Consider the following 26,079-nt stretch of genomic DNA (forward strand, 5'->3'; position numbering starts at 1 on the left):
TGGTATACTTCAAGCTTATTATTTAACCTTTTCCTAATTGACTGGACAGTGTTTTGGGCCATAAGTCAGTTTAAATAGTGTTGCACTGCTGCATGTGAATTAATATTGTATTTGAAACTTCCTTTGACCTGCTCCCTCTCTCTTTGATCTCCCTGTCCTTTTGAATATTCTTCAATATTCTTTGTAGCAAATCATCAGAGTCCTAATATTTTGTGTGTGCGCGTGCGTGCGTCTTTACGCCTGCATTTTCTCTTCACAGGTACATTCGTGTCGGCCTTCACGGTGCTGTGCGGAGCGCGGACGGACCTGCCCGACCGCCACATGTGCTGTGTGTTCTGGCTGAACATCGCAGCAGCCTTCATCCAGATCCTCACAGCCATCGTCATGGTGGGCTGGATCATGAGTATATTCTGGGGCATGGACATGGTCATCCTGGCAAGTATGTGTCACTATGTATCATGCCTTTAGACGTGATTAATTTAACTTTTGAAAGTCTATGTGTATAAAGCTTATTATTGTGTATCAAAGGTCTATACAGGACATTTTCGAGCAGGCCATCATAAGACGGGTCAGAAAAGGTCCAGAAAGGTCATATTGTACCCCACACATGTACTGAACACAGATTTTCAGCTGCCATTGGGGTGGTGTTATAGGTTGCCTAGATGCAGGCTGAACAAATACAAACATTATTTTGTCCCCCCTGTCAATAAAATGTCTAAACAGTAAAAGAGATACAGAGGTAGGACTGGAGCCTGGCCAGTAGGCTTAAATCACCAATAAAAAGTTCGGACACACCTACTCATTCAAGGGTTTTTCTTTATTTTTACTATGTTTGACATTGTAGAATAATAGTGAAGACATCAAAACTATGAAATAACTCATACGGAATCATGTAGTAACCAAACAAGTGTTAAACAAATCAAAATATATTTTATATTTGAGATTCTTCAAAGTAGCCACCCTTTGCCTTGTTGACAGCTTTAGACACTCTTGGCATTCTCTCAACCAGCTTCATGCATTTAAATTAACAGGTGTGCCTTGCTAAAAGCTAATTTGTGGAATTTCTTTCTTTCTTAATGCGTTTGAGCCAATCAGTTGTGTTGTGACAAGGTAGGGGTGGTATACAGAAGATAGCCCTATTTGGTAAAATACCCATGTCCATATTATGGCAAGAACAGCTCAAATAAGCAGTGAAACAACAGTCCATCATTACTTTAAGACATGAAGGTCAGTCAATCTGGAAAAGGTCAAGTTTATTCAAGTGCAGTCGCAAAAACCATCAAGCGCTATGATGAAACTGGCTCTCATGAGGACCGCCACAGGAAAGGAAGACCCAGGGATACAGTGGTTCTTCCTTTAAAAGTTGCGACATACTGCAGCACACCTTGCGGGCTACCGCAGAATTCTATGGAACGTTATTTATGTGTCAGCCATTGTTGCAATTAATGCTAAACTTAATGCTAAACTTTCAAAGAATCTTGGCTGATTTATTTTTTTTTTTCCATGATGTCAAGCAAAGAGGCACTGAGTTTGAAGGTAGGCCTTGAAATACATCCACAGGTACACCTCCAATTGACTCAAATGATGTCAATTAGCCTATCAGAAGCTTCTAAAGCCATGACATAATTTTCTGGAATTTTCCCCCTGGAAATGTGATACAGTGAAATAATCTGTCTGTAAACAATTGTTGGAAAAATTACTTGTGTCATGCACAAAGTAGATGTCCTGACCGACTTGCCAGTAACTATAGTTAACAAGAAATTTGTGGAAAATGAGTTTTCATGACTCCAACCTAAGTGTATGTAAACTTCCGACTTCAAATGTATGTATTTATTTATTTATGTGGAAGCAGCAGCACTCCTTAATTGTCCAGGTCAAATTTCCCCTTAGTACAATAAATTGTATCATATGGACAGTTTTATGAGTTTTTCTTGACCAGGAACACTCCTGGTTCTGTTCATAGAGGGTTGGTATGGTATTATAGTAACCCTCTGCCCCTGAACACTTTCCAGCCCCAGCCCCAACAGATAGATTGTTTTTTTTGTGTGGTTTGATGGGTACCGTAATTATCTCTCTCTCTCTCTCTTCAAAGCTCACCGCAGATTGAATTGCATTGCTAAATGTGTTTTTCTGAATGAGAATGTCAAAATACTAGAATAGATATTTTGGCTCCCATTGTGCATGACGTACTTGGCGTATAGACCCCAGTTAGCGTTTGTGGCTGGGACCTACTCTTTGTTACTATTTCCGGCGGCCCTGCAAGCTGTGTTGGCTGGAACTGTGTGGAGTACCAGCACTAGCCTACATTGCTACCATCATGCCGCACAAAGTTAAAGAAGTTTGGAGTAATGGAGAGGACAGTGTTTTGTTAACACAGGTGCGTTATCTTTTAAATCAACAAGATGTCCAAGCAATTATTACAGCAACAGGAAAATGGCTTCAAATGATTTGTCCAAAACTGGTGGACTCAACTAACAAAAGAATTAGCGATCTGACCAGAGAGGTCCTAGACTTTAAGAACAGTTTGCAGTTCTTCCAGGGAGAGGTGGATGTCATGAAAGAGACGCAGCAAGATGACAACAAACTGTAAGTCCACGCGAGATGACAGAACTGTCTGTGAATCATTATTACAGGTGACTGGGAAAACAGACTATCGAGGGACAATCCAGGAGGAATAACAAGGTTGTGGATGGCATACAAGAGTCTCCACTTGAGACCTGGACGGAGTCTGAGGACAAAGTGAGAAAAATGATCACCGAAAGCTGCAGATGGATCATAGGAAGATTGAGGTGGATCGCGCCCACAGTTCTGAAAAAAACGGTAACGTGCCCAGGTGAGAGACCCAGGCCAATAGTGGTCAAGTTCCTAAGGTTCAAGGACAAGATGGCTGTTCTGGAGAGAGACAAGAACTTGAGAGGAACCAAAATCTTCCTCAACGAGGACTTCCCAGCTATAAAAGCTGCCAGGGGGTGTGGGGAAATTGCTTACATCTGCTACGACAAGCTCATTGTCCACCCTCCCTCCCAAAAGCCTGGAATGACTGAGAGAGGCAAGCTTCCGGGTCAGTAGCTTCAGCCCAACATCACACACACATACACACACACATACACACACACACACACACACACATATATATATATATATATATATATACACCAACTGACATTCACAAGTACTTCGCTACTATGGCCTATTTATTACCTTACCTCCTTATTCCAATTGCACACACTGTATATATATTTTTCTATTGTGTTATTGACTGTAGTTTTGTTTATCCCACTCTGTGTTGTTTTTTGTCACACTGCTTTGCTTTATCTTGGCCAGGTCGCAGTTGTAAATGAGAACTTGTTCTCAACTGGCCTACCTGGTTAAATAAAGTTAAATATTGTTTAAAGTTAAATATTGTTTTTATATACTTTTATTTAATTTTGGATCCTGCAGCACTGTTGGGCTTAGTTGCTGTGAGCGCTGCTGTCTGTCCCGGGATCCTGCCAGATTCCGCATAGTGGGAGAGACCCGAAAGCCCAGCTAGCATAGCTCGGTGGTCTCAAATGGAGGTCGCTATTGAACATTTCCAGCGCTGCAAGAGCTGTGTTTACTTTGCTTTGTTCCGGGACAATGTGGACTGCGCTGACTTTCAATGTAGCAACTGCATTGCTTTGCGGAGGACTACAGGAGCGAAGTGGCTACTCTAAGCAAGCAAGTAGCAAACCTACACAAACTACCAGGGAATCCACGCACGCATACTTTTTCTTTTTCTTCCACCCCAGTAGCCGGATGCCGCTCTGGTGGAAGTTTCGCTGCCATGTCGGCTCTCCACAGCCGACTGGCCGGTGCTCAGCAGGGTTCCGTCCCCGAAGGGGTCTCCACATTCCCTGGAGAACGGCGCTGTTCTCGACCCAACCAACCAGCCATGGAGGTACATCACTCGCTGTGGAAGTCGAAGAAGGCATCCTCTGTCATCGGGGACTCCTTGGAGATGTTCAGCCCTGATCTGACACAGAGCAGAAACAGCTTTGCCGCCCTGGATCCAGAGGTTCCGGCGCTTTCTTCCTTGGGGGATTCCCATTCAAGATCGGATCCGGAGGTACCTGCGTCTTTGTCCTCGGTTCTGTCTCCCTCTCCGGTGGCTTCTACCTTGGGTTCAGATCTTCTGAGCTCTTACCCTCATCAGACCGTGAGGCTGCCTGAGAGACTGGCCCATTCAACATCACCAGCTGTCATCATAGGCAGCTTTATGGTGAGAAACATCTCGGTTCCCAAGGCAAAAACCCTGTGCTACCCAGGAGCATGAGTACAGGACATCACAAGGCTGCTTCCGACTGTTCTACAACAGATGCCGGGAGCTGACACTGTCATAGTCCATGTGGGGTCAAACGACATCAGGAGGGCTAACTCAGAACATTTGAAAACTGATTTTTTTAAAAACTAATTTTAGTATTAAAAGACTCCAAAAAACAGCCAATAATTTCAGGTCCAGTACCATCGTTGGGTTGTGGGTATGAAAGATTCAGCAGACTGCTGGCATTACACATCTGGCTAAAAGATTATTGTAGCTCTGCTGGAGTCACTTTTATAGATAACTTTGACACCTTCTGGAAACAGAAGATACTCCACAGGAATGACAGAGTCCATCCAAATCATCGTGGCTCCTGGACTCTGTCCACGCATTTCAAGGCTGCGCTGAAAGTGTGACTTTTCAATGATCCAAGACCAGCTCAGTTAATCCCTACCATTGTGACAATGAGTCGTCATAATGCTGCATTATGATTATTATTTTATGTGCCCCTAATTGCACCAAATACCTCTGTTTATCCTACAGCTATTGTATGCATTAAACATGAGCCTATGAACCAGAGTTACACTGTTAGCACTTAGGCAGTGTGCCCTAGTAAGAAGACCACTTTGTGCAGCTCACCCTGCACTATCATCTCCAATATAAATAACATGAGCAAGTCTACTTCTGATAAGCTTCCCAGTAAAGCATTAAACACAATCAAGCAACCCAGAAAAGTGCTAAAAAATAGCTCATATTAACATATGCAGCCTGAGAAACAAGGTCCATGAAGTCAATAACTTGCTTGTAACAGATATAATTCATATTCTATCTCTGAAACTCACTTAGATAATACCTTTGATGATACAGTGGTAGCATACATGGTTATAACCTCTACCGAAAAGACAGAAATGGCAACGGGGGCGGTGTTGCGGTCTATATTCAGAACCACATTCCTGTAAAGCTTAGAGACTTGTTAAATGCTGTTCAAGTAATATGGCTACAGGTTCATCTGCCTCACATAAAGCCCATTCTTGTTGGAAGCTGTTATAGACCACCAAGTGCTAACAGTCAGTATCTGGATAATATGTGTAAAATGCTTGATAATGTTCAGGTTGTCAGTCAACCTACAGTGAGGGAAAAAAGGATTTGATCCCCTGCTGATTTTGTACGTTTTCCCACTGACAAAGAAATGATCAGTCTACAATTTTAATGGTAGGTTTATTTGAACAGTGAGAGACAGAATAACAAAAAAATCCAGAAAAACACATGTCAAAAATGTTATAAATTGATTTTAATGAGGGAAATAAGTATTTGACCCCCTCTCAATCAGAAAGATTTCTGGCTCCCAGGTGTCTTTTATACAGGTAAGGAGCTGAGATTAGGAGCACACTCTTAAAGGGAGTGCTCCTAATCTCAGCTTGTTACCTGTATAAAAGACACCTGTCCACAGAAGCAATCAATCAATCAGATTCCAAACTCTTCACCATGGCCAAGACCAAAGAGCTCTCCAAGGATGTCAGGGACAAGATTGTAGACCTACACAAGGCTGGAATGGGCTACAAGACCATTGCCAAGCAGCTTGGTGAGAAGGTGACAACAGTTGGTACGATTATTCGCAAATGTAAGATACACAAAAGAACTGTCAATCTCCCTCGGCCTGGGGCTCCATGCAAGATCTCACCTCGTGGAGTTGCAATGATCATGAGAACGGTGAGGAATCAGCCCAGAACTACACAGGAGGATCTTGTCAATGATCTCAAGGCAGCTGGGACCATAGTCACGAGAAAACAATTGGTAACACACTACGTCGTGAAGGACTGAAATCCTGCAGCGCCCGCAAGGTCCCCATGCTCAAGAAAGCACATATACATGCCCTGTCTGAAGTCTGCCAATGAACATCTGAATGATTCTGAGGACAACTGGGTGAAAGTGTTGTGGTCAGATGAGACCAAAATGGAGCTCTTTGGCATCAACTCAACTCGCTGTGTTTGGAGGAGGAGGAATGCTGCCTATGACCCCAAGAACACCATCCCCACCGTCAAACATGGAGGTGGAAACATTATACTTTGGGGGTGTTTTTCTGCTAAGGGGACAGGACAACTTCACCGCATCAAAGGGACGATGGACAGGGCCATGTACCGTCAAATCTTGGGTGAGAACCTCCTTCCCTCAGCCAGGGCATTGAAAATGGGTCGTGGATGGGTATTCCAGCATGACAATGATCCAAAACACACGGCCAAGGCAACAAAGGAGTGGCTCAAGAAGAAGCACATTAAGGTCTTGGAGTGCTCTAGCCAGTCTCCAGACCTTAATCCCATAGAAAATCTGTGGAGGGAGCTGAAGGTTTGAGTTGCCAAATGTCAGCTTCGAAACCTTAATGACTTGGAGAAGATCTGCAAAGAGGAGTGGGACAAAATCCCTCCTGAGATGTGTGCCAACCTGGTGGCCAACTGCAAGAAACGTCTGACCTCTGTGATTGCCAACAAGGGTTTTGCCACCAAGTACTAAGTCATGTTTTGCAGAGGGGTCAAATACTTATTTCCCTCATTAAAATGCAAATCAATTTATACCATTTTTGACATGCGTTTTTCTGGATTTTGTTGTTGTTATTCTGTCTCTCACTGTTCAAATGAACCTACCATTAAAATTATAGACTGATCATTTCTTTGTCAGTGGGCAAACGTACAAAATCAGCAGGGGATCAAATACTTTTTTCCCTCACTGTACCAGGGTAGTTACAAACAGCACAGGAATTAAATCATCAACATGTATTGATCACATCTTTACAAATGCTGCATAAATTTGCTTTAAAGCAGTATCCAAATCTATAGGATGTAGTGATCATAATATAATAGTGTCACGTCCTGACCAGTAAAAGGGGTTATTTGTCATTGTAGTTTGGTCAGGGCGTGGCAGGGGGTGTGTGTTTCGGTGTTTTGGGGTTTAGGTTCTATGTTCTCTATTTCTATGTTTATATCTAGTTTTCTATTTCTATGTTGGGTTTTTGGCAATGACCTCTAATTAGAGGCAGCTGGTTGTCGATGTCTCTAATTGGAGGCCATATTTAGTTGTGTTTATTTCACTTGTGTTTTGTGGGTGGTGTTTTCCTGTATAGCCTGTGTTGCCTTACGGAACTGTTTAAGTGTTATCTTTAAATAAATTAAGAAGATGAGCACTATACCCGCTGCGCCTTGGCGCTATCCTTACGACATCTATGACAAATAGCCATATCTAGGAAAACCAAAGTTCCAAAGGCTGGGCCTAATATAATGTATAAGAGGTCATACAATAAGTTTTGTAGTGATTCATGTGTTGATGATGTAAATCATTTTTGCTGGTCTGTGGTGTGTAATGAGGAGCAACCAGATGCTGCACTTGACACATTTATGAAATTGCTTATTCCAGTTATTAATAAGCACACACCCATTCAGAAAATTGATGTAAAAACTGTTAAATCCTATTGGATTGATGAGGAATTTAAAAATTGTATGGTTGAGAGGGATGAGGCAAAAGGTATGGTAAATAAGTCTGGCAGCCCAACTGAATTGGCAAATGGACTGCAAATTAAGAAATCATATGATTAAACTAAATAAATAGAAAAAGAAACTATACTATGAAACAAAAATAAATTATAGTAAAAAGCTTGGGGGCACTTAAATGAAATGTGTTGGGGATAAAAAGCCAACTCGGCTCCATTCATTTAATCAGATGGTTCACTGATATTGCCAACTACTTTAATGCCTTTTTCATTGGCAAGATAAGCAAACTTAGGGATGACAGCAACAAAGCTGATACTACACATCCAAGTATATCGGACCAAATTTTGAAAGACAGGAGTTGTACTTTTGAATTCCATAAAGTCTGTGTGGAAGAGGTGAAAAAAGTGTTGTCTATCAACAATGACAAGCCACTGGGTTCTGACAATCTGGAGGGAAAATTACTGAGGATAATAGCAGACGATATTGCCTCTCCTATTTGCCACATTTTCAATTTAAGCCTACTAGAAAGTGTATGTCCTCAGGCCTGGAGGGAAGCTAAAGTCATTCAAGAATAGTAAAGCCCCCTGGCTCAAATAGCTGACAAATCAGCTTGTTACCAACCTTAGTAAACTTCTGGAAAAAATGGTGTTTGAACAGATACAATGCTATTTCACAGTAAACAAATTGACAACAGACTTTCAGCACGCTTATAGGGAAGGACACTCAACAAGCACAGCACTTACACAAATGACTGATGATTGGCTGAGAGAAATTGATGATAAAATGATTGTGGGGGCTGTCTTGTTAGACTTCAGTGCACATTTGACATTATTGATCATAGTCTGTTGCTGGAAAAACGTATGTTTTGGCTTCACACCGCCTGCTATAATGTAGATAAAGCGTTACACAGAGGGTGTTCTTTAATGGAATTCTCTCAAACATATTCCAGGTAGAATCAGGAATTCCTCAGAGTAGCTGTTTAGGCACATTGCTTTTTTCAATCTTTACTAAGACATGCCACGGACTTTGAGTAAAGCCAGAGTGTCTATTTATGCGGATGACTCAACACTATACACGTCAGCTACTACACCGACTGAAATGACTGCAACACTTAACAAAGAATTGCAGTTAATTTCAGAGTGGGTGGCAAGAAATAAGTTAGTCCTAAATATTTCTAAAACTTAAAGCATTGTATTTGTGACAAATCATTCGCTAAACCCTAAACCCTAAACCTCAATTATATATTGTAATGAATAATGTGGAAATTTAGCAAGTTGAGGTGACTAAACTGCTTGGAGTAACCCTGGATTGTAAACTGTCATGGTCAAAACATATTTATACAACAGTAGCTAAGACTGGGAGAAGTACGTCCATAATAAAGCGCTGCTCTGCTCTGCTCTGCACCTTGACTACTGTTCAGTCGTGTGGTCAGGTGCCACAAAAAAGGACTTAGGAAAATTGCAATTGGCTTAGAACAGGGCAACACGGCTGGCCCTTGGATGTACACATGTACACAGAGAGCTAACATTAATAATAATAATGCATGTCAATCTCTCCTGGCTCAAAGTGAAGGAGAGATTGACTTCATCACTACTTGTATTTATAATAGGTATTGACATGTTGAATGCACCATGCTGTCTGTTTGAACTACTGGCACACAGCTTGGACACCCATACATACCCCACATGACATGCCACAAGAGGTCTCTTCACAGTACCCAAGTCCAGAACAGACTATGGGAGGTGCACAGTACTACATAGACCCATGACTACATGGAACTCTATCACACATCAAGTAACTAATGCTTGCAGTAAAATTTGATAAAAAAAACGGATAAAAAAAACACCTTATGGAACAGAGGGGACTGTGAAGCAACACAAACATAGGCACAGACTCATGCATACACACACAACATACGCACTATACACACACATGCACATGGATATAGTACTGTAGATATGTGGTAGGGGCCTGAGGGAACATAGTGTGTTGTGAATGTATTGTCATGTTTTTTAAAATTGTATAAACTGCCTTAATTTTGCTGGACCCCAGGAAGAGTAGCTGCTAATGGGGATCCATAATAAATACAAATACAACTCTTCACTATTGCTGCAGAACTTTGCTATAGAGCAATATCAGTTCCCATTGGCTGTAGTGACCATAACATTGAGGTAATAACAAGGAAAGCCAAAGTGCCAAAGGTTGGGCCTAAAGTAATTTATAAGAGATCATACAAAATGTTTTCTCAGGACTCTTTTGTTGAACATGTAAAAAAATGTATGTTGGTCTGTGTAGGAGGAAGTGAATCCACATGCAGCACTGGAGGTATTTGTAAAATTATTAATTTCAATTGTTGACAAGCATCCACCTGTTAAGAAATTAACTGTCAGAACTGTTAGAGCCCTCTGGATTGCTGATGTATTGAACAATTGTATGGTTCAGAGAAATGATACAAAAGTAGAGCCCTCTGGATTGATGATGAATTGAACAGAAGTGAAATTACAACATTGAACAGTGAACCAACATATTTTTGTACATTTTTTGTTATTTAACTCGGCAAGCCAGTTAAGAATAAATTCTTATTTACAGTGACGGCCAAACCCTAACCCGGACGACGCTGTGCCAATTGTGCGGCACCCTATGGGACTCCCAATCACGGCCAGTTGTGATACAGCCTGGAATCAAACCAGGGTCTGTAGTGACGCCTCTAGCACTAAACTACTGTTATCCATCAATAATGATAAGCCACAAGGTATAGACAACCTTGATGGGAAACTACTGAGAATGGAGCTGTAGCAGACTGTATTGCCATCTCTATTTGCTATATCTTTAACTGAAGCCTAAAGGAGTGCGCGTGTCCACAGGTTTGGAAGGAAGCTGAAGTAATTCCACTACCTAAAAATAGTAAAGCACCCTTTGCTTGCTCTAACAGCTGCCCAATCAGTTTGCTGCCTGCTCTTAGTAAGTTGATGGAGAGAATTGTGTTTGACCAAATACAATGCTATTTTTCAGAGGAAAGTTAACTACTGACTTTCAGCATGCTTATAGAGAAGGGCACTCCACTTGTACTGTACTGACTCAGATGACTGATGATTGGTTACAATAAATGGATAATAAGATGATACTTGGAGTTGTATTATTCGATTTCAGTACAGCCTTTGATTTTATTGATCATAAGTTATTGAAAAAACTCACATGCTATGGCTTTACATCACCTGCCATCACATGGTTGGAGAGTTATTTATCCAATAGAACCCAGAGAGTGTTCTTCAATGGAAGCTTCTCTTACATCAGATATGTACAGTGCGATGTACCTCATGGCAGTTGCCTCTGGCTGTTACTCTTCTCTATTTTTACAAATGATTTTCCACTGGTCTTACACAAAGCTAAAATGACTATGTATGCGGATTATTCCACTCTCTGCATGTCAGCACCCAAAGCCAGTGAGCTCACTGAAATTGTAAACAAGGAGTTACAGTCAGTATCAAAATGGGTGATTAATATAAGCTGGTCTTAAATACATCTAAAACTAAACACATTGTATATGGTTCAAAACATTCTCTAAGACCTAAACCTCAACTGGAGTTGTGTGTAAAGGGTGTGACCATTGAGGAAGCTAAACTCTGAGGTATAAGATTGGATGTCAATTATCATGGTCAATTCATTTTTGACAAAGTTGTTGTGAAGATGGGGAGGGGTATGTCTGTTATAAAACGATGTTCTGTGTTTTTGACGCTAAAGTCAGCTGTACGAGTTGTTCAGGCTCTGGTCTGGTCCCATCTTGATTACTGTCCTATAATATGGTCCAGTGCAGCAAAGGAAGACCTAGCAAAGCTGCAGCTAGTTCAAAACAGAGCAGCACACCTTGCCCTTAACTGCACATACAGAACTAACATCAACAACATGCATGCCAGTCTTTCCTGGTTGAGGGTTGACGAGCGATGAACTGCTTCTCATCTAGTTTTTATGATAAGTATTAATGTAATGAAATTCCAGATTGCCTGCATAATCAAATAACATTCACCCATACCCCACAAGACCTGCTACCAGGTGTCTCTTCATAGTCCCCAAGTCCAAAATGAATTCACGTCAACACACAGTATTATACAGAACAATGATCGCATGGAATTCCTTTCATGTCCAATTACTCAAGCAACTAACAAAATGACCTTTAAAAAAAATATTAAGCAACATCTCATAGAACAGCGGGGACTTTGAGGGGACACACACATCATTGTTTGTTGTTGTATTGTTTGTATTATTATTATTTATACATTTTTGTTGTTGTACATGTATTGTTTTTATATTGTTGTACACTACATGGCCAAAATGTATATGGACACCCCTTCAAATGACTAAATTTAGCTATTTCAGCCATGCACACAGCCATGCAATCGTCATAGACAAACATCGGCAGTAGAATGGCCTGTACTGAAGAGCTCAGTGACGTTCAACGTGGCAACGTCATAGGATGCCACCTTTCCAACAAGTCAGTTCGTCAAATGTATGCCCTGCTAGAGCTGCCCTGGACAACTTTAAGTGCTGTTGTTGTGAAGTGGAAACGTTTAAGAGCAACAACGGCTCAGCCGCGCAGTGGTAGACCACATAAGCTCACAGAACCGGACCGCCAAGTGCTGAAGCGCGTAAAAATTGGCTTTCCTTGGTTGCAACAGTCACTACCGAGTTCCAAACTGCCTCTGGAAGTAACGTCAGCACAAGAACTGTTCATTGGGAGCTTCATGAAATGGGTTTCCATGGCCGAGCAGCCGCACACAAGTCTAAGGTCACCATGTGCAATTCCAAGCGTCGGCTGGAGTGGTGTAAAGCTCACCGCCATTGGACTCTGGAGCAGTGGAAACCCGTTTTCTGGAGTGATGAATCACGCTTCACCATCTGGCAGTACGACGGACGAATCTGGGTTTGGCGGATACCAGGAGAATACTACCTGCCCAAATGTATAGTGGCAGCTGTAAAGTTTGGTGGAGGAGGAATAATGGTCTGGGGCTGTTTTTCATGGTTTGGGCTAGGCCCCTTAGTTCAAGTGAAGGGAAATCTTAACACTACAGTATACAATGACATTCTAGACAATTGCAATTGCAAGGTCGAATCCCCAAGCTGACAAGGTAAAAATCTGTCGTTCTGCCCCTGAACAAGGCAGTTAAGCCACTGTTCCTAGGCCGTCATTGAAAATAAGAATTTGTTCGTAACTGACTTGCCAAGTTAAATAAAGGTAAAAAATAATAAAGAATTCTGTGCTGCCAACATTGTGGCAACAGTTTGTCTGTCACGACTTCCGCCGAAGTCGGTCCCTCTCCTTGTTCGGGCGGCGTTCAGCGGTCGACGTCGCCGGCTTTCTAGTCACCACCGATTCATGTTTCATTTTTTGATTTGTTTTGTCTTCATTGTACACACCTGGTTTCCATTCCATAATCATTGTTCCTTATTTAACCCTCTGGTTTCCCCTTTGGTTTTGTGCGTGATTGTTGTTGTCAAGTTGTCTCGTTTATGTGCTCTGGATATTTGTTCTCCTTGATGGAAGATTGTTTGTTGAGTAAAGTTACGATTATTACTCATCTCTGTGTCCTGCGCCTGACTCCGCCTTACCCACATCACCTAGACTTTTGACATTGGGGAAGGCCCTTTCCTGTTTCAGCATGACAATGCCCCCATGCACAAAGCGAGGTCCATACAGAAATGGTTTGTTAAGATCAGTTGTGTATTTTACATTTGTGTGACTGTCCTTGTCTATCAGTGTTTTGTTACTTGTCATCCTCTGTGTTTTTTGTGGACCCCAGGAATAATAGCTTCTGCCTCTGCAAAAGCTAGTGGGGATCCAAATAAACAAACAAACCCCGTTCTTCCCCTTGCACTCTCTTGTGTCTGCTTTATGTTATCACTTGAGACAGTATTTTATTCAAGTGAAGCTACATTAGCTACATAGTTCTCCCCATGCATCCCACTGATATTTCTTAGATAAGCTTGGATTACATTATTATAGTTCTCTCCCTCCAAGCCACATAAAGGGATGGACTCATTGGAATCATGACAATTACTATTGTTTGCCTAGAGAAGAGGTCTTTGTCAAGATAACAGTGTGGTATTAATTGCTCTGTGTGTGGGAGGAAAAGGCTGCTCCCAGAACACTGTTGAGCATTTTCATGCTGTTATTATCAACCCTGTTATTGAATCTAACCACTTAGCTCTGGGTCCTATCTTCTGTCTTGTTTTCTTTCCATATCAAAGAGGGTTGTTTTCAACAGTGTTTCTTACTATAATAGTCTTTGTCAGAACATTTCCTAGAACATGATGTGCCACTGTGCAGTACACCTGTAGCTTGTCATGGTTTCAATACTAATTTCTCTGGGTTTCTTTCTTTGCTTGTCCTCCTAAACGGATGAAAGTTTCTGATGGTACGTACTGTATGTGTCGTACTACACAGTCTTTGTGTTTCCACCAACATGTTGCTGCCTCCTCTCACTCGCTGCCACCATTGCTTTTTTCCTGCTCCATCGACTCCATCTCTGCCAATGTTCCTGTTCCTCCCACCACCTCCCTTCTGGCTGTCTCTCACACTGTTCGGCTTTGCTGTCCTCCATCATGCTCGTTATAGCGGGCGTCATTGACAGGGCCAGAAGGGAGAAATAGCTGGGAGTGCCCTGACTCCGTCACAGCATGCTTTGCAACTAGCAGCATCACAGTTCAGAGAGGACGCTATACTCTCAGCAGTGCATGTCTGGGAAGATTTCTCAAGAAGATTTTTCAGTATAGATTCAAATTTCGTTCTCTTATATATTAAGGTTTCATTATTAAGCATTTTCCAGCTTGCTGCATGGCTTTACTCAGTTTGCTCAGGCTATTCAGGGCTCACCTGCACCGTTGCACTCAATGTGTTCAGGTGGTGTGTTCACCAGTCTACTTATCGACCTGTAACCTCACTGTGTCCTGTCTGTCCTCCAGGCTATAGGGATCAGGGGGTTCCCCAGCAGGTTTGAGCCCAGCTCAACGTTAAGCCTGGATGTACGGTTGTCTCCTAGCATCCCCCCGGCCAACTGGGGCAGAGAAAGAGCTGCGAGGAGGCCTCACAAATGGGCAGGGAGCCAAGGCAGGATGATATTCACAGGCTTAACCCTACCCTACCTACTGTACCGTATCGCCTACTGCTACAACTGCTGCTGCTCCACTTCACAGCTCATTGGTGGAATGAGGAGCATGTCGATATCGATGGAAAGACGTTTTCTACACACCCCGAAGCGTCCTGTGAAAATAGAGAAGAATATAACACAATAGAATATAAATATGTGCCAACTGTATGTACAGTACTGTACCGTGTGCTAAGGACTATCTACCCTGTCTGGGGCAAAATTCAGTGTTCGGTGGTTTTTATGAAAAGTTAAATGTGCAGTTTATTCCTTTTGTGTATATTATCAGCTGTTTAACCACTCACTTGACTAGTAGACTTCAATAGTCTGAAGATGGTATCAGTGTCTGTTAAGCCCTCCAGGACTGTATAGTGTGTGACGTTATTAAGACTTATGGCAAGTGGAGATGATCTTGTTTTATATACAGTAATATTCTGCATGGATACCTTGTGTATCATTCTTCAGATATGTCTATCGTATTTAAACTACTCACATCACACACAGACATGAATAGCCTTCTGTGACTTTGTATTACTATTTATTGGTTGTCGTTTTTGTGAAACATCAATGTTTTGTTCAGTAAATCATTCTGGGCCAGTTGCCATAGATACTGTCCATTTTAAGCAAGTGTCTTTGTGTGCACGTGGAGCTGAAGTGAATATAATTGGTACAAGTTATGGCAGGAGGAGGTGCTGTATGAACCATTTAAATAGTGGGATTTTAAAGCTAGAAATAATAGAAAAATACACATATACCGTAGATTATAGCATAAGCTTGGATTGTGTTTAAAGATTGGATTGTGAAGAGTATGACCTCCTCATTGGAGACTGCCATTACTTTCACAAAGAGAGATATTCAATGCATTTGTGAAATGTAAAGACCACTTAACTGTTATCCAATTTGCCCCAAAAAACTGTAAAATCACATTGGTGTACAGAACAGCAAAAGTAAGTGTCACCCTCAATAAACAAAGTATGTAATGAACAACTCTGTGTTTGTACTGAATGTGTTCCAAGGTTTAAAAGGCTCTCTCTTGTCCTGATTGGTCAGAGCTGCTGCTAGGCCATTCCCATTGAACCGGCAATTTTTTCCTCATATGCAGATCTATTGTTGAGATGTTTCTGGTGCTTCTCCACTTGCAATGGCAACATCACTTGAACAAAAGGTGCCATTGAGGGACACAGAGGCTTTGAGAGAGGGGAGGATAGCGATGGCCAGGGAGGGGTCAGCGATTGTGCTGAGCGTGAGAGATGATAGAGAGACAAAGCTGACTCCGTGCTCTAGTCGTCAGGACAGGGCTCAAAGGTATTAGGAAACCGTATGACTTGTCATGGGTGGGCAGACGTCGCCTCACAGTTGTCCTAAGATCTATTGTCTAAGGTATAATAAGGAATTTACATAAAGAAAAATGTATTTTGTGTCTCGGATGTTATTATTCAACATGCAACCAGACTGTAAAACACATTTCAGTATGATATGGATGTAGCATGGAGGATAATGGTTGTCCTTGGATGTCCTCTCTATCTCTGTTCCATAACAGCAGACAGACGTCATCTCTTTTGAGTCAACAGTAAAAAGGCTATTGTTACAGTATTTGTCCTTTAAATGTGTCTTGGTAGAATTTCCTCCCTCTGATGGCAGGCTAATGGATCCCTTTTCTCCAAATAAGTAATTCTCTCTCCTGGTAGAACGGGCTTTCGTGCTAGATCTTTTCAGGCAGCGACAGACAATACGCAGCATTCCATTACTGATTGGGAGACAGTAAAGTGCTATTCTGCATTTTTAAGCTATCTGAGGTTAGGGTAGTGGATATTAAATCATTTTATAACAGTGCTGGAGATACCAACAAATATAAACATACTAAAATTCTCTGTTTTTTCAATACGGTGATACACAGAGACAGTCGGGATTTGATCCCAAAGCCTCGGTGGGAGAAAAGCATTGGGTTGTTGTTTCAACCATGACATTACAGGCCAGTAGGGAGCGCTATGAACTTCATTAAAAGACAATAGGAGACTGCTCACATCAACAATGGTGCCGCTGATACCCTAACTGTACAAGGTCTCGGCAGTCGTTTCTCGGTTCATGCATCTTCACCATCTCGCCCTTGTAGTGTGCACCTACAGTAACATGGGACCTTGGCCTGGAGAGACTCATTTGTATTTACAATACCACTAATATCAAAGGAGTTTTGTTCAACATCACTGGTTGACATAGATGTCTAATATCATTCCTTTTCACAGCACCTATCTTATGTTCATTTTCTGCATCAGAGAATGTTAGTGAATGTAATGGGAAACAGTGCTTCATCAACACTACGGATATGGGGAGGACACAGCTCTGCTTCTCAGTCTGAGGCTTCTTAGAGTCGTGACGTACATTTCCTCATTCCTCTGTGTTTCTGTCAAGTGGGTCTCCAGCATTCCACTCTCTGTTTCCCAGGATGCTGTTGGCTATGGGAATGTGCAAGACGTATTCTCTACCAGCAGCTGCTCTGTTTCTCAGTGGTATCACTGAATAAACAACACATCCGTACAGTTGGCCCAGAATCTGTATGGAGTGTACAAAATGTAAAGTAAAGGTAATACTTGGTGATGTACAGGCCACTGCCAAAATAAATGAAACAACATTTTGTCTTAATAGACCATTTGGCCACCACGAGCCAGAAGGGCTACACTGAGCCTTGGCATATATTCTACAAGTGTCTGGAACTCTATTGGAGGGATGCCACACCTTTTTTCTATGGGAAATGTCATAATTTGGTGTTTTGTTGATAGTGGTGGAAAACGCTGTCTCAGGCCAACTAGCTTTCACAGTCTCACGTTAGAATTAGACGTTCATCCATGTTTCTCAAACATCACATTTCTAAGTGTTTAAGGTTAAGTTTAGGCATTAACTCTGCATTCTTAAGGTTAGAGTTAAGGTTAGGCATTAACTCGGAATGGTTAAGGTAAGGGTTAAGGTTTAAAACCAAAATCTCAAAAACAACTTACTATTGCTGGATTTGAACATCCAACCTTTTGGCACCAGAGGCAAATACTTACGCATCTCCACCATCCCCATCCGCAACACTTTAGCAAAACCAAAACCTACTTGTTGGTAACAGCACTCACTGTTGCCCCTAATGGCTGGTTTCCATGTCATCTTTCAATGTCCTCAGACATGGATGGATGTAGACTACTGACTCGTATCACGGGTGACCTGGCTGCTCAGGCGTCACTTAGAAACTCCCATAAGTGTTCAATTGGGTTAAGATCTGGTGACTGAGACGGCCCTGGCATATGGTTTACATCGTTTTCATGCTCATCAAACCATTTAGTGACCACTCGCGCCCTGTGGATGGGGGCAATGTCATCCTGGAAGAAAACACTCCCAACCCTAGGTTGAAGGTGATCACTCAGAATGTTTGTGTATTAATTGGTGTTTACCTTGCCCTCTAAGTGGTTGAGTGGACCTAAACCATGTAAAGAAAATGCACCCCACACCATAACAGAGCCGCCAGAACCCTAATTTACTCAAGTGTTTCCTTTATTTTGTCACTTACCTGTATGTTGTACATCATTGTTTGGCCTACTGTCGGAAGCCGGGAACCCAATATGTTCTGACAGCAGCATGCATCTTGGGTGTTTTCTACCATAGGCGTGATGTCCCTCACACTAATACAGTCAGCTAGGACCATTGAATGGCATTAATGGAATTCGTTAAAATGCAACCCAAACCTCTCCAAATTGACCTCATCGATTTCTCTGTTTGATTGATCAGGAGATCGATTGATTTTACTGTCGTTTACAGTAGGGGACGGGTGATTCATACAGACCAGTGATAGTCCTATCCCAGGAGGAAATTTGGCAAATCGCCACAGTGATTCATAACCATTTAGGGAAATTCCCATAACCTGATCTCTGCTCTCGCTCATGTCCCCTGCCTGCCTCACCCCCTGCCTCACACACACCCACATACACACACACACACCTTAAACCATAAGCCTAAAATAGTCTTTGACCTCGTGGGGACCTGGGAAATGTCCCCACGAGGGAGGATTTTCCTTGTTTTACTATCCTTGTGGGGACTTTTGGGGATTTCCGGTACCCACAAGAATAGTAACACACACACACACACACACACACACACACACACACACACACACACACACACACACACACACACACACACACACACATACACACAAGCTCTTACAGTAACATCTTCTGATTCCTGTAGGCAGCCCAGTGAAACATGTATCACCAGGGCCACATAAAGCCTGTCATCAGTCAATCTGAGGGGGTCATATCTCTTCCTTCACCCCCGGAGCTGTTATAAAACCACAGTAATAAAACACAGGTCTGGGAGAGAGCCATTACAACACGTCACAACATAGCCTTGCCAGTTCTCTAGACAGATTGTGTTCATTCATGACCAACTTCTGTTGAATGATGTGTGTATTCACAGAACTGTACTTCCCAGCAAAATGTATGAGCAAATTTACTTGTAGTTTTGTAACATTCATTGAAAGTACCGTTTTTAAATGTTCTAAATATATTACACCCAGTTCAGTTGATGACAGCTGACATGCCATCCTGCCCCATGACTGAGATTTGCCTTGTCACTGTCTGTCATCTGTTGTCGTCTCTGACAATGAGCCCTGAGCCATGTTATAGCGACACTTCACAAGATGACAGGCAGAAAGGGTTACCCTGTTACACACGTCAGCCATTGACTACAGTATGTTGCGCCTAGTGCAGGTGGGAATATGGAAAGGGGAAGAAACGGAGGAGAGAAGAAGAGAGGAGAAAGAAGAGGAGGGTGTCAAATGAAATTGTATTGGTTGCCTACACAGTTTAGCAGGTGTTATGGCGTGTGCAGCGAAATGCTTATGTCGCTAGTTCCTTTTAATCAATGCTTTAAATGTCAACAAGCACACAATAATCCAAAATGTAAAAAATTATCCAAAATGTTGTACAGCTGTAGATATACAAATAGTATGTAAACATGTGTGGGTGGGTTTTATGCACGGCCCCTCTCCAAGCCTCCCTCTCTCCAGACCAGCAACATTTCTTAGGCTCCCTGCCAGCAGCCTGACTCAGGCCAAGCGTTACTAAATAAGGAAGTCCTCTCCTCCTGCTTTGGGGAATAAATACCCAAGCAACTCAATAAGATCATCATCATTCTCACACAGCCACACCACACCACCTCCTCTCACACTCACTTATTTTCTAGTTTTTATGTTTTAGCTCTGTTGTTATACACACACAAACATATATACAGTACCAGTCCAAAATTTGGACACACCTACTCATTTAAGGGTTTTTCTTTATTTTTACTATTTTCTACATTGTAGAATAATAGTGGACATCAAAATGATGAAATAACACATCTGGCATCATGTCATCAAGGCAAAGGGTGGCTACTTTGAAGAATCTCAAATATAAAATACATTTTTATTTGTTTAACACTTTTTTGATTACATGATTCCATATGTGTTATTTCATAGTTGTGATGTGTTCATTACTGTTCTACAATGTACAAAATAGTACAAATAAAGAAAAACCCTGGAATGAGTAGGTGTGTCCAGACTTTTGACTGGTACTATATATATATATAGTGCTTGTATTGACCTGTAACTCTGATGCACTCTCAGAGTTGTGTTTGTGGAAATGTAATGTTTCTCATGCCCCCTGACCTTCCATCTACGTGTAACATCTGCTTGTTATTGTGTAGTTTGGCCACTAGGTGGCAACAGGTGCATCTAAAAAACAAAAGAGCCTGATCTACAATCATGAGCAAATCATGCTTTTGATCGATCTGGTGCTATTTTGGTGATGTAACTATTTCAGAGGAAATCAACAGTTTGTTATACAGTAATTGATCAATGGTGTATTTTGTGGTGTAAGCTACTTTGGGTTGAATGTGTGGGAGATGTTCTTCAGAATAATGGGCTCCTGAGTGGCGCAGCGGTCTAAGGCAATACATCTCAGTGCTGGAGGCATCACTACAGACCCTGGTTCAATTCCAGGCTGTGTCACAACTGGCTGTGATTGGGATTCCCATAGGGTAGCACTCAATTGGGCCAGTGTTATTAGGGTTTGGCTGGGGTAGGCTCTCATTGTAAATAAGAATTTGTTCTTAACTGACTTGCCTAGTAAAATTAAAAAATGAATGCATTGTATATCATAGCATTAGAATCATCTCTATTTATACTCCCAGTGCTTGGGAGTGTTGACATTATACGATCTACGCTGGTGGCCAAACTGTAGCTATAGAAGTACATACTAACAACACTTCATCTGCTGCAATGCCATGTTGGAAATGACTTCCTCATCTAGGGTTGTGGTTCTTCTAAGTTATTTTATGCTTTATAGGTAGCTTAGTGGTTAGAGTGTTGGGCCAGTAACTGAAAGGTTGCTGGATTGAATCCCTGAGCTGACAAGGTACAAATCTGTTGTTCTGCCCCTGAACAAGGCAGTTAACCCACTGTTCCCCGGTAGGCTGTCATTGTAAATAAGAATTTGTTCTTAACTGACTTGCCTTGTTAAATAAATGTTAGATTTAAAACATGTATTGTTGCTGGGGTGCTGTTGACTCTGTGCCTGTCAGTCGTCATGTTTATATTGTGAGCATAATCTTGTTGGCGTATTTAACCCGCCATAGAAAAGGTATATTCTTAGACAAAAACACCATGCAGCGAAGAGCCTAGGGGTGGGATTATGCACTTCTCCTTTCTGAGGGGGATCTGAAAGCATGCTGCCATGTACATCCTTACACGTACCTTAACTTATCTAGGCTACATCTTCCTGTGCTTGTTTCCTAATGTCTGAACAGGCTCTTATTAGATGAAAATTGGTCAGGCAGAACAGGGAGATGAAGAGACAGGAGCCCCGTTTATACCTGGTGCTAACATAGGTCCTTTGTCCTGATCTTTTCTACATTCTGATTGTGCCCATATTTCCAGAAATGTGTCTACATATGGTTAAAATGCATCTGTTATCCATCCACTGTGTTTGCATTGTGACTAGATTTAGGAAGGGACCAGGAATAGCTTATTTCACAGCTATTCTTTCAAAATAAGATTGATTTAATGTAAGACACATATTGATGTAATCAGTCAATGGTGCCACCTGTCAAAATTATGATTTAAATGGTTTTTCTATCCAGATCTGTCTACACTTGTAAGATATCCAGACACAATGCATGTCTGACTACCTCTGAAGGCGGGCAGGATGATCTGATCATAATCAGATCACAATGTGATTTTTGATTGTCCACACCTGTCTAAAAATGTGCGCACAATCAGAATATGGACAAGATCCAGACAAAGGACGCAAGTTAGCATCGGGTATAAACGGGGCTAGGGAGATTTGTCCCACACATGACATGGTGTAAAGATTCATTAAGAACTGGTTGTGAAAAGTGCTTGACAAGAAGTCCATGTGGAATGCCTACATGTACATGTGTCGTAACCGTGACAGAGAGCATGTTGTACATTGAAATAAAAGGCACAAACACGTGGTAGAATTTAAACCATTGTTCAAATTTACTACGGTAAAATTGTACAGCCAAGCATACCCACTGGGCAGACGTCAATTCAACGTCTATTCCACGTTGGTTCAACGTAATTTCATTGAAATGACGTGGAAACAAAGTTGATTGAACCAGTGTGCGGCCCAGTGGGTAGTTTTGCTTGCAGTATTGACATGATGGCATGATTTACATAAGAAGATCCATGGGTGATGACAGCACAATGACCAGAGGACCTAAAGGCACAGTGTGTGTGTATATCAGTCACAACATCCCCCACAGTGTCACAGCACAAGGCTAGAAGACGAAGGACACAATCATGTCAACCTGGACTGGGATGACAGATGACATTGCTATGACAATCTCCACGTCAACCAACCACTCCGTGGCCAGCATAGCCAGAAACTAGGTCTCACAGATCATAGGCACAAAGAACACCTGGTAGAGTGCACAGAACACAGACTTCTTGTTCATCTCTAAAACATACAGTATTATTTACACATTGTAAGAAGCAGTGTCGGGCCTATGTTACAGTGACCTACTAAATGATTATATCATGACTGACTTTCAACAAAATGACAGGATTGTAAAAAATAAAATCACATGCAGCTAGCTACATTTAGTGTTCTTGTGCAAGTGTCACAAAGAAATAAATATGGTCATGAGTACATCATTCTAAGAGACTTCACAAAAACTACAAGCACAATGACAGAATAGGGATTTGAAAGAAGGTACTCCAGAAATATCGAAGTATGAGAATAAAGGCAACATTTTTAAATCAAAGTCAAAAAGTGTTTCTGTAAAATACACCCATGTCATTTGTTTTATGCTGCTCAATATAATACAATTCAGTAACAGCAGAGGGCACTCTAGTCTTTATGTCTGTGCTTTCTGGTCCAACGCAGTAGGCCTATAGTTTCACTCTCAATTTACCAACTGAATTCCTTTTTTTAAGTGTCAAGTTGATGGTTATCCCTGCTACATCGGTAAAGTAGTTCAATGGCACTCAAAGACAAGACAAGTTTGACACCTAGAGTATTGGTCAAAACTATGTGTCTATTTTGTCCTGCTAGAATCATCTGCCTCAACCAATTGAAGGCCTTGGAGAAGTGAGCTCTGTTTCCTTAGGACATTATGTTTGCCATTCTAACACACCACACCACACCCCTCTCAGTTCCTCAGATAAAGGTGAGAGAGCAGTCATTACAAAACAAGGACACCCTCACTTCACTCTCAGAACTGAGAATATTGTATGTGATATGGCTATTAAAGGGACATTACTATTAAACTACTAAAGTAAGCTAAAAAACATATAAAAAACGGTATTAACTGCCATAAATAAAAACAACCATACAATGTCAGTCACTCTTTCTATGGTCAATGTCATGCGTGTGTGATCTGATTGTCACCAAAACATGACTTAATGCTAATTTAATCCAATCAGACATTGATGAAAGTGTCTCCCTGTTTATAAACCTGGTAGACAATAGACAGAAATCCCATTAGTTTTGTTTGCCACCTCAGGATGTTTGGGCAAGAGGCAGGAATGGTAGATTTGAATAGCAAATAGCCATGCAAACAGTAATCACAAGCTGCCTTGTGCACAATAACAAACTCCCCTCAAGAACAGGTTCCTTGGAAAACAGGATGGGATGGGATAATTCAAGAGCAGTGATTATTATGGGTGTACAATGCTAGGCCATATACATTAACGACAGAGTATCACAGGTGATGCCACCTCTGACTAAGGGAATCATGACAATAAGAAAATAAAACCTGGTCTTTTTAAGTGTTCTGAATGGCTGAAGAACTTGGAATATTTAGAATGCAAACTCATTCTCACTTGGTTAAGGGCCACTTCCTGTTAGAGACCAGGCAGTCGCCCACTCCCTCTGCTTCATGTACATTTACCTCTGAACTGATAGTCACTCCTCAATGGTTGATTCCAGGAATGTCAACATTAGCCTTAATAAAATAGATTCTTAGTGCATATCGGAGGGCAATCTACTCATGCAACCTTCTCTACTTTCACTCTGAAGGCACTGAAATGAATATAGACAGTCACATCACGGCACACAGTCTCAAGTGCACTATTACAATAGCTTTTGTAACATAATGAGAAACAAACTAATAATAAACATTCTAGAATTCTGGAAAGGGGGTCACAAATTCAATCATATAAAGGAAATGGAATATGGCAATCCTAACAGCTAAAAAGGGTAATATTGACCCTTGACATTTTCTGTCAATGTTAAATTGTATGTTAGTTTAAAAACACAGGAAGTGCCCGACTGCTGAATATAACTATTTCAATTGTCTCTTTTTCACCACAAGGCCAAGCACCATAGAAGTTGTAACTCATAAGAAATGTAATCCTCTATGAAAGCAAGAAGTGCTCTACAATGTTAGCTAACACTAAAATAAGTTTTAAAAGAACTCTCATTAAACAAAACCAACTAAAATCTCAAGAAGGCTTGTCACGGGACTAGCTGCAGAGAAAGAACTTAACCTAACCCATGGTCTCATCAGAACAGAAACACACTGTACAGCAGTATGTACAGAATCTACAAGTTTACACAAAACAGTGATCACATTTCACTTGTGTGGTTACAGTTTGTTTTCTGGGGCCAGGGAGAGGGGGAATAAGGGAGGGACAGAGAGAGGGGTAGCTTTTTGGGGACACCAGAGGCGTCACTGTAGTGCGAGGTGGTGGTCCTGCCAGGGGGGTAGGGTCGAGGTGGGGAGGGGTTGACAGAGGTGACAGGACGGTCCTCTCAGAGTGAGTCTGGCTCTGGGGTCACCACCATTTGGGTGAGAATGTCTATAAGGTGGTCCAGGCCATAGAGGTAGCCGTCCTCACGGTTGCCTTCCTCCCAGGTGGCTCTGTGACTCAGGACCTGTCCCTCGGGCAGAGGGGTGGTCTTCCCAAAGTCTATCATCCACACCTTGGCCTGCTCCCGCTTGTCGTGGACGAACAGCAGTGAGCTGCCAATCACCTGGGGAAGAAGAGAAGGAGAGAGGGATCCATCTTAGCCCTCAAAACACTGAGATCTCTGTCAGCACCAAATACACAAACTAGCAGCGGACCCGTACCAATAGGATGAAAAAATTTAGTTAAAAGAACACTTTTTCCCCTGTTTAGAATAGGCTAAGACAGAATTTAAAAATATAGTTGAAATGTGTGTATGGTAGCCATCTAAGAATAAAGAGGGAGAAGCCTAATGAAGCATTTTGTATTGTCTATATCGCCGTATATAATCCTGGAAAGGTAGTTATCGGCATTGAGTAAATAACTGCCCATTAAATCAACATCCTTCAATGTATTTACACTGTACACATTTTTGACTGTTAAACTTTACCTTACGACTTGGAGGTTCAGATACTTATTTGATCTAGTGATCCTATGCTTTCTGTAGTTAAATACTCATTCAGGCATTGACAGGGAAAAAACATTGAACTGTACATACCAGTGCAATCCAGATGATTACATTTTACAGGTGTGTCTTACTCATAGAGATGTACAGAGCTCATTACTTGGAAATAACCCGTTTTAGCCATTGAGGGCTTCCTCCATTTTAAAGTAGTCAACTGGGTGGGGATTTCTATGGGTTAGGAGCTATCAGCCAATGTTCAGAGCCTTATCTTCTTCTTCAAATAGGTTTGCCTA

General features: G+C 41.7%; 2 protein-coding genes across 4 annotated transcripts in view; one reads left to right on the forward strand and one right to left on the reverse strand.

The window, feature by feature from the left end:
• The window catches only part of stum (stum, mechanosensory transduction mediator homolog), a 32,568-nt gene extending 16,687 nt beyond the window's left edge, over nt 1–15,881 (forward strand). The window contains exons 2-4 of one of the 2 annotated variants that reach the window (XM_014205226.2): nt 260–439; nt 14,160–14,168; nt 14,716–15,881. In XM_014205226.2, coding sequence (XP_014060701.1) covers nt 260–439; nt 14,160–14,168; nt 14,716–14,750 — 224 coding nt within the window. In that variant the 3' untranslated portion in view covers nt 14,751–15,881. The remainder of the gene's footprint in view (nt 1–259; nt 440–14,159; nt 14,169–14,715) is intronic. The other variant, XM_014205227.2, reaches the window with a different exon arrangement.
• Nucleotides 15,882–22,404: 6,523 nt separating this feature from the next.
• itpkb (inositol-trisphosphate 3-kinase B) overlaps nt 22,405–26,079 on the reverse strand; it is a 49,873-nt gene continuing 46,198 nt past the window's right edge. For both annotated transcript variants that reach the window (XM_014205228.2, XM_014205229.2), the window contains exon 8: nt 22,405–25,408. In XM_014205228.2, the coding sequence (XP_014060703.1) occupies nt 25,187–25,408 (222 nt within the window). In that variant the 3' untranslated portion in view covers nt 22,405–25,186. The remainder of the gene's footprint in view (nt 25,409–26,079) is intronic.

This window comes from Salmo salar, chromosome ssa06, assembly GCF_905237065.1.
Source record: "Salmo salar chromosome ssa06, Ssal_v3.1, whole genome shotgun sequence".
Lineage (NCBI taxonomy): Eukaryota > Metazoa > Chordata > Actinopteri > Salmoniformes > Salmonidae > Salmo > Salmo salar.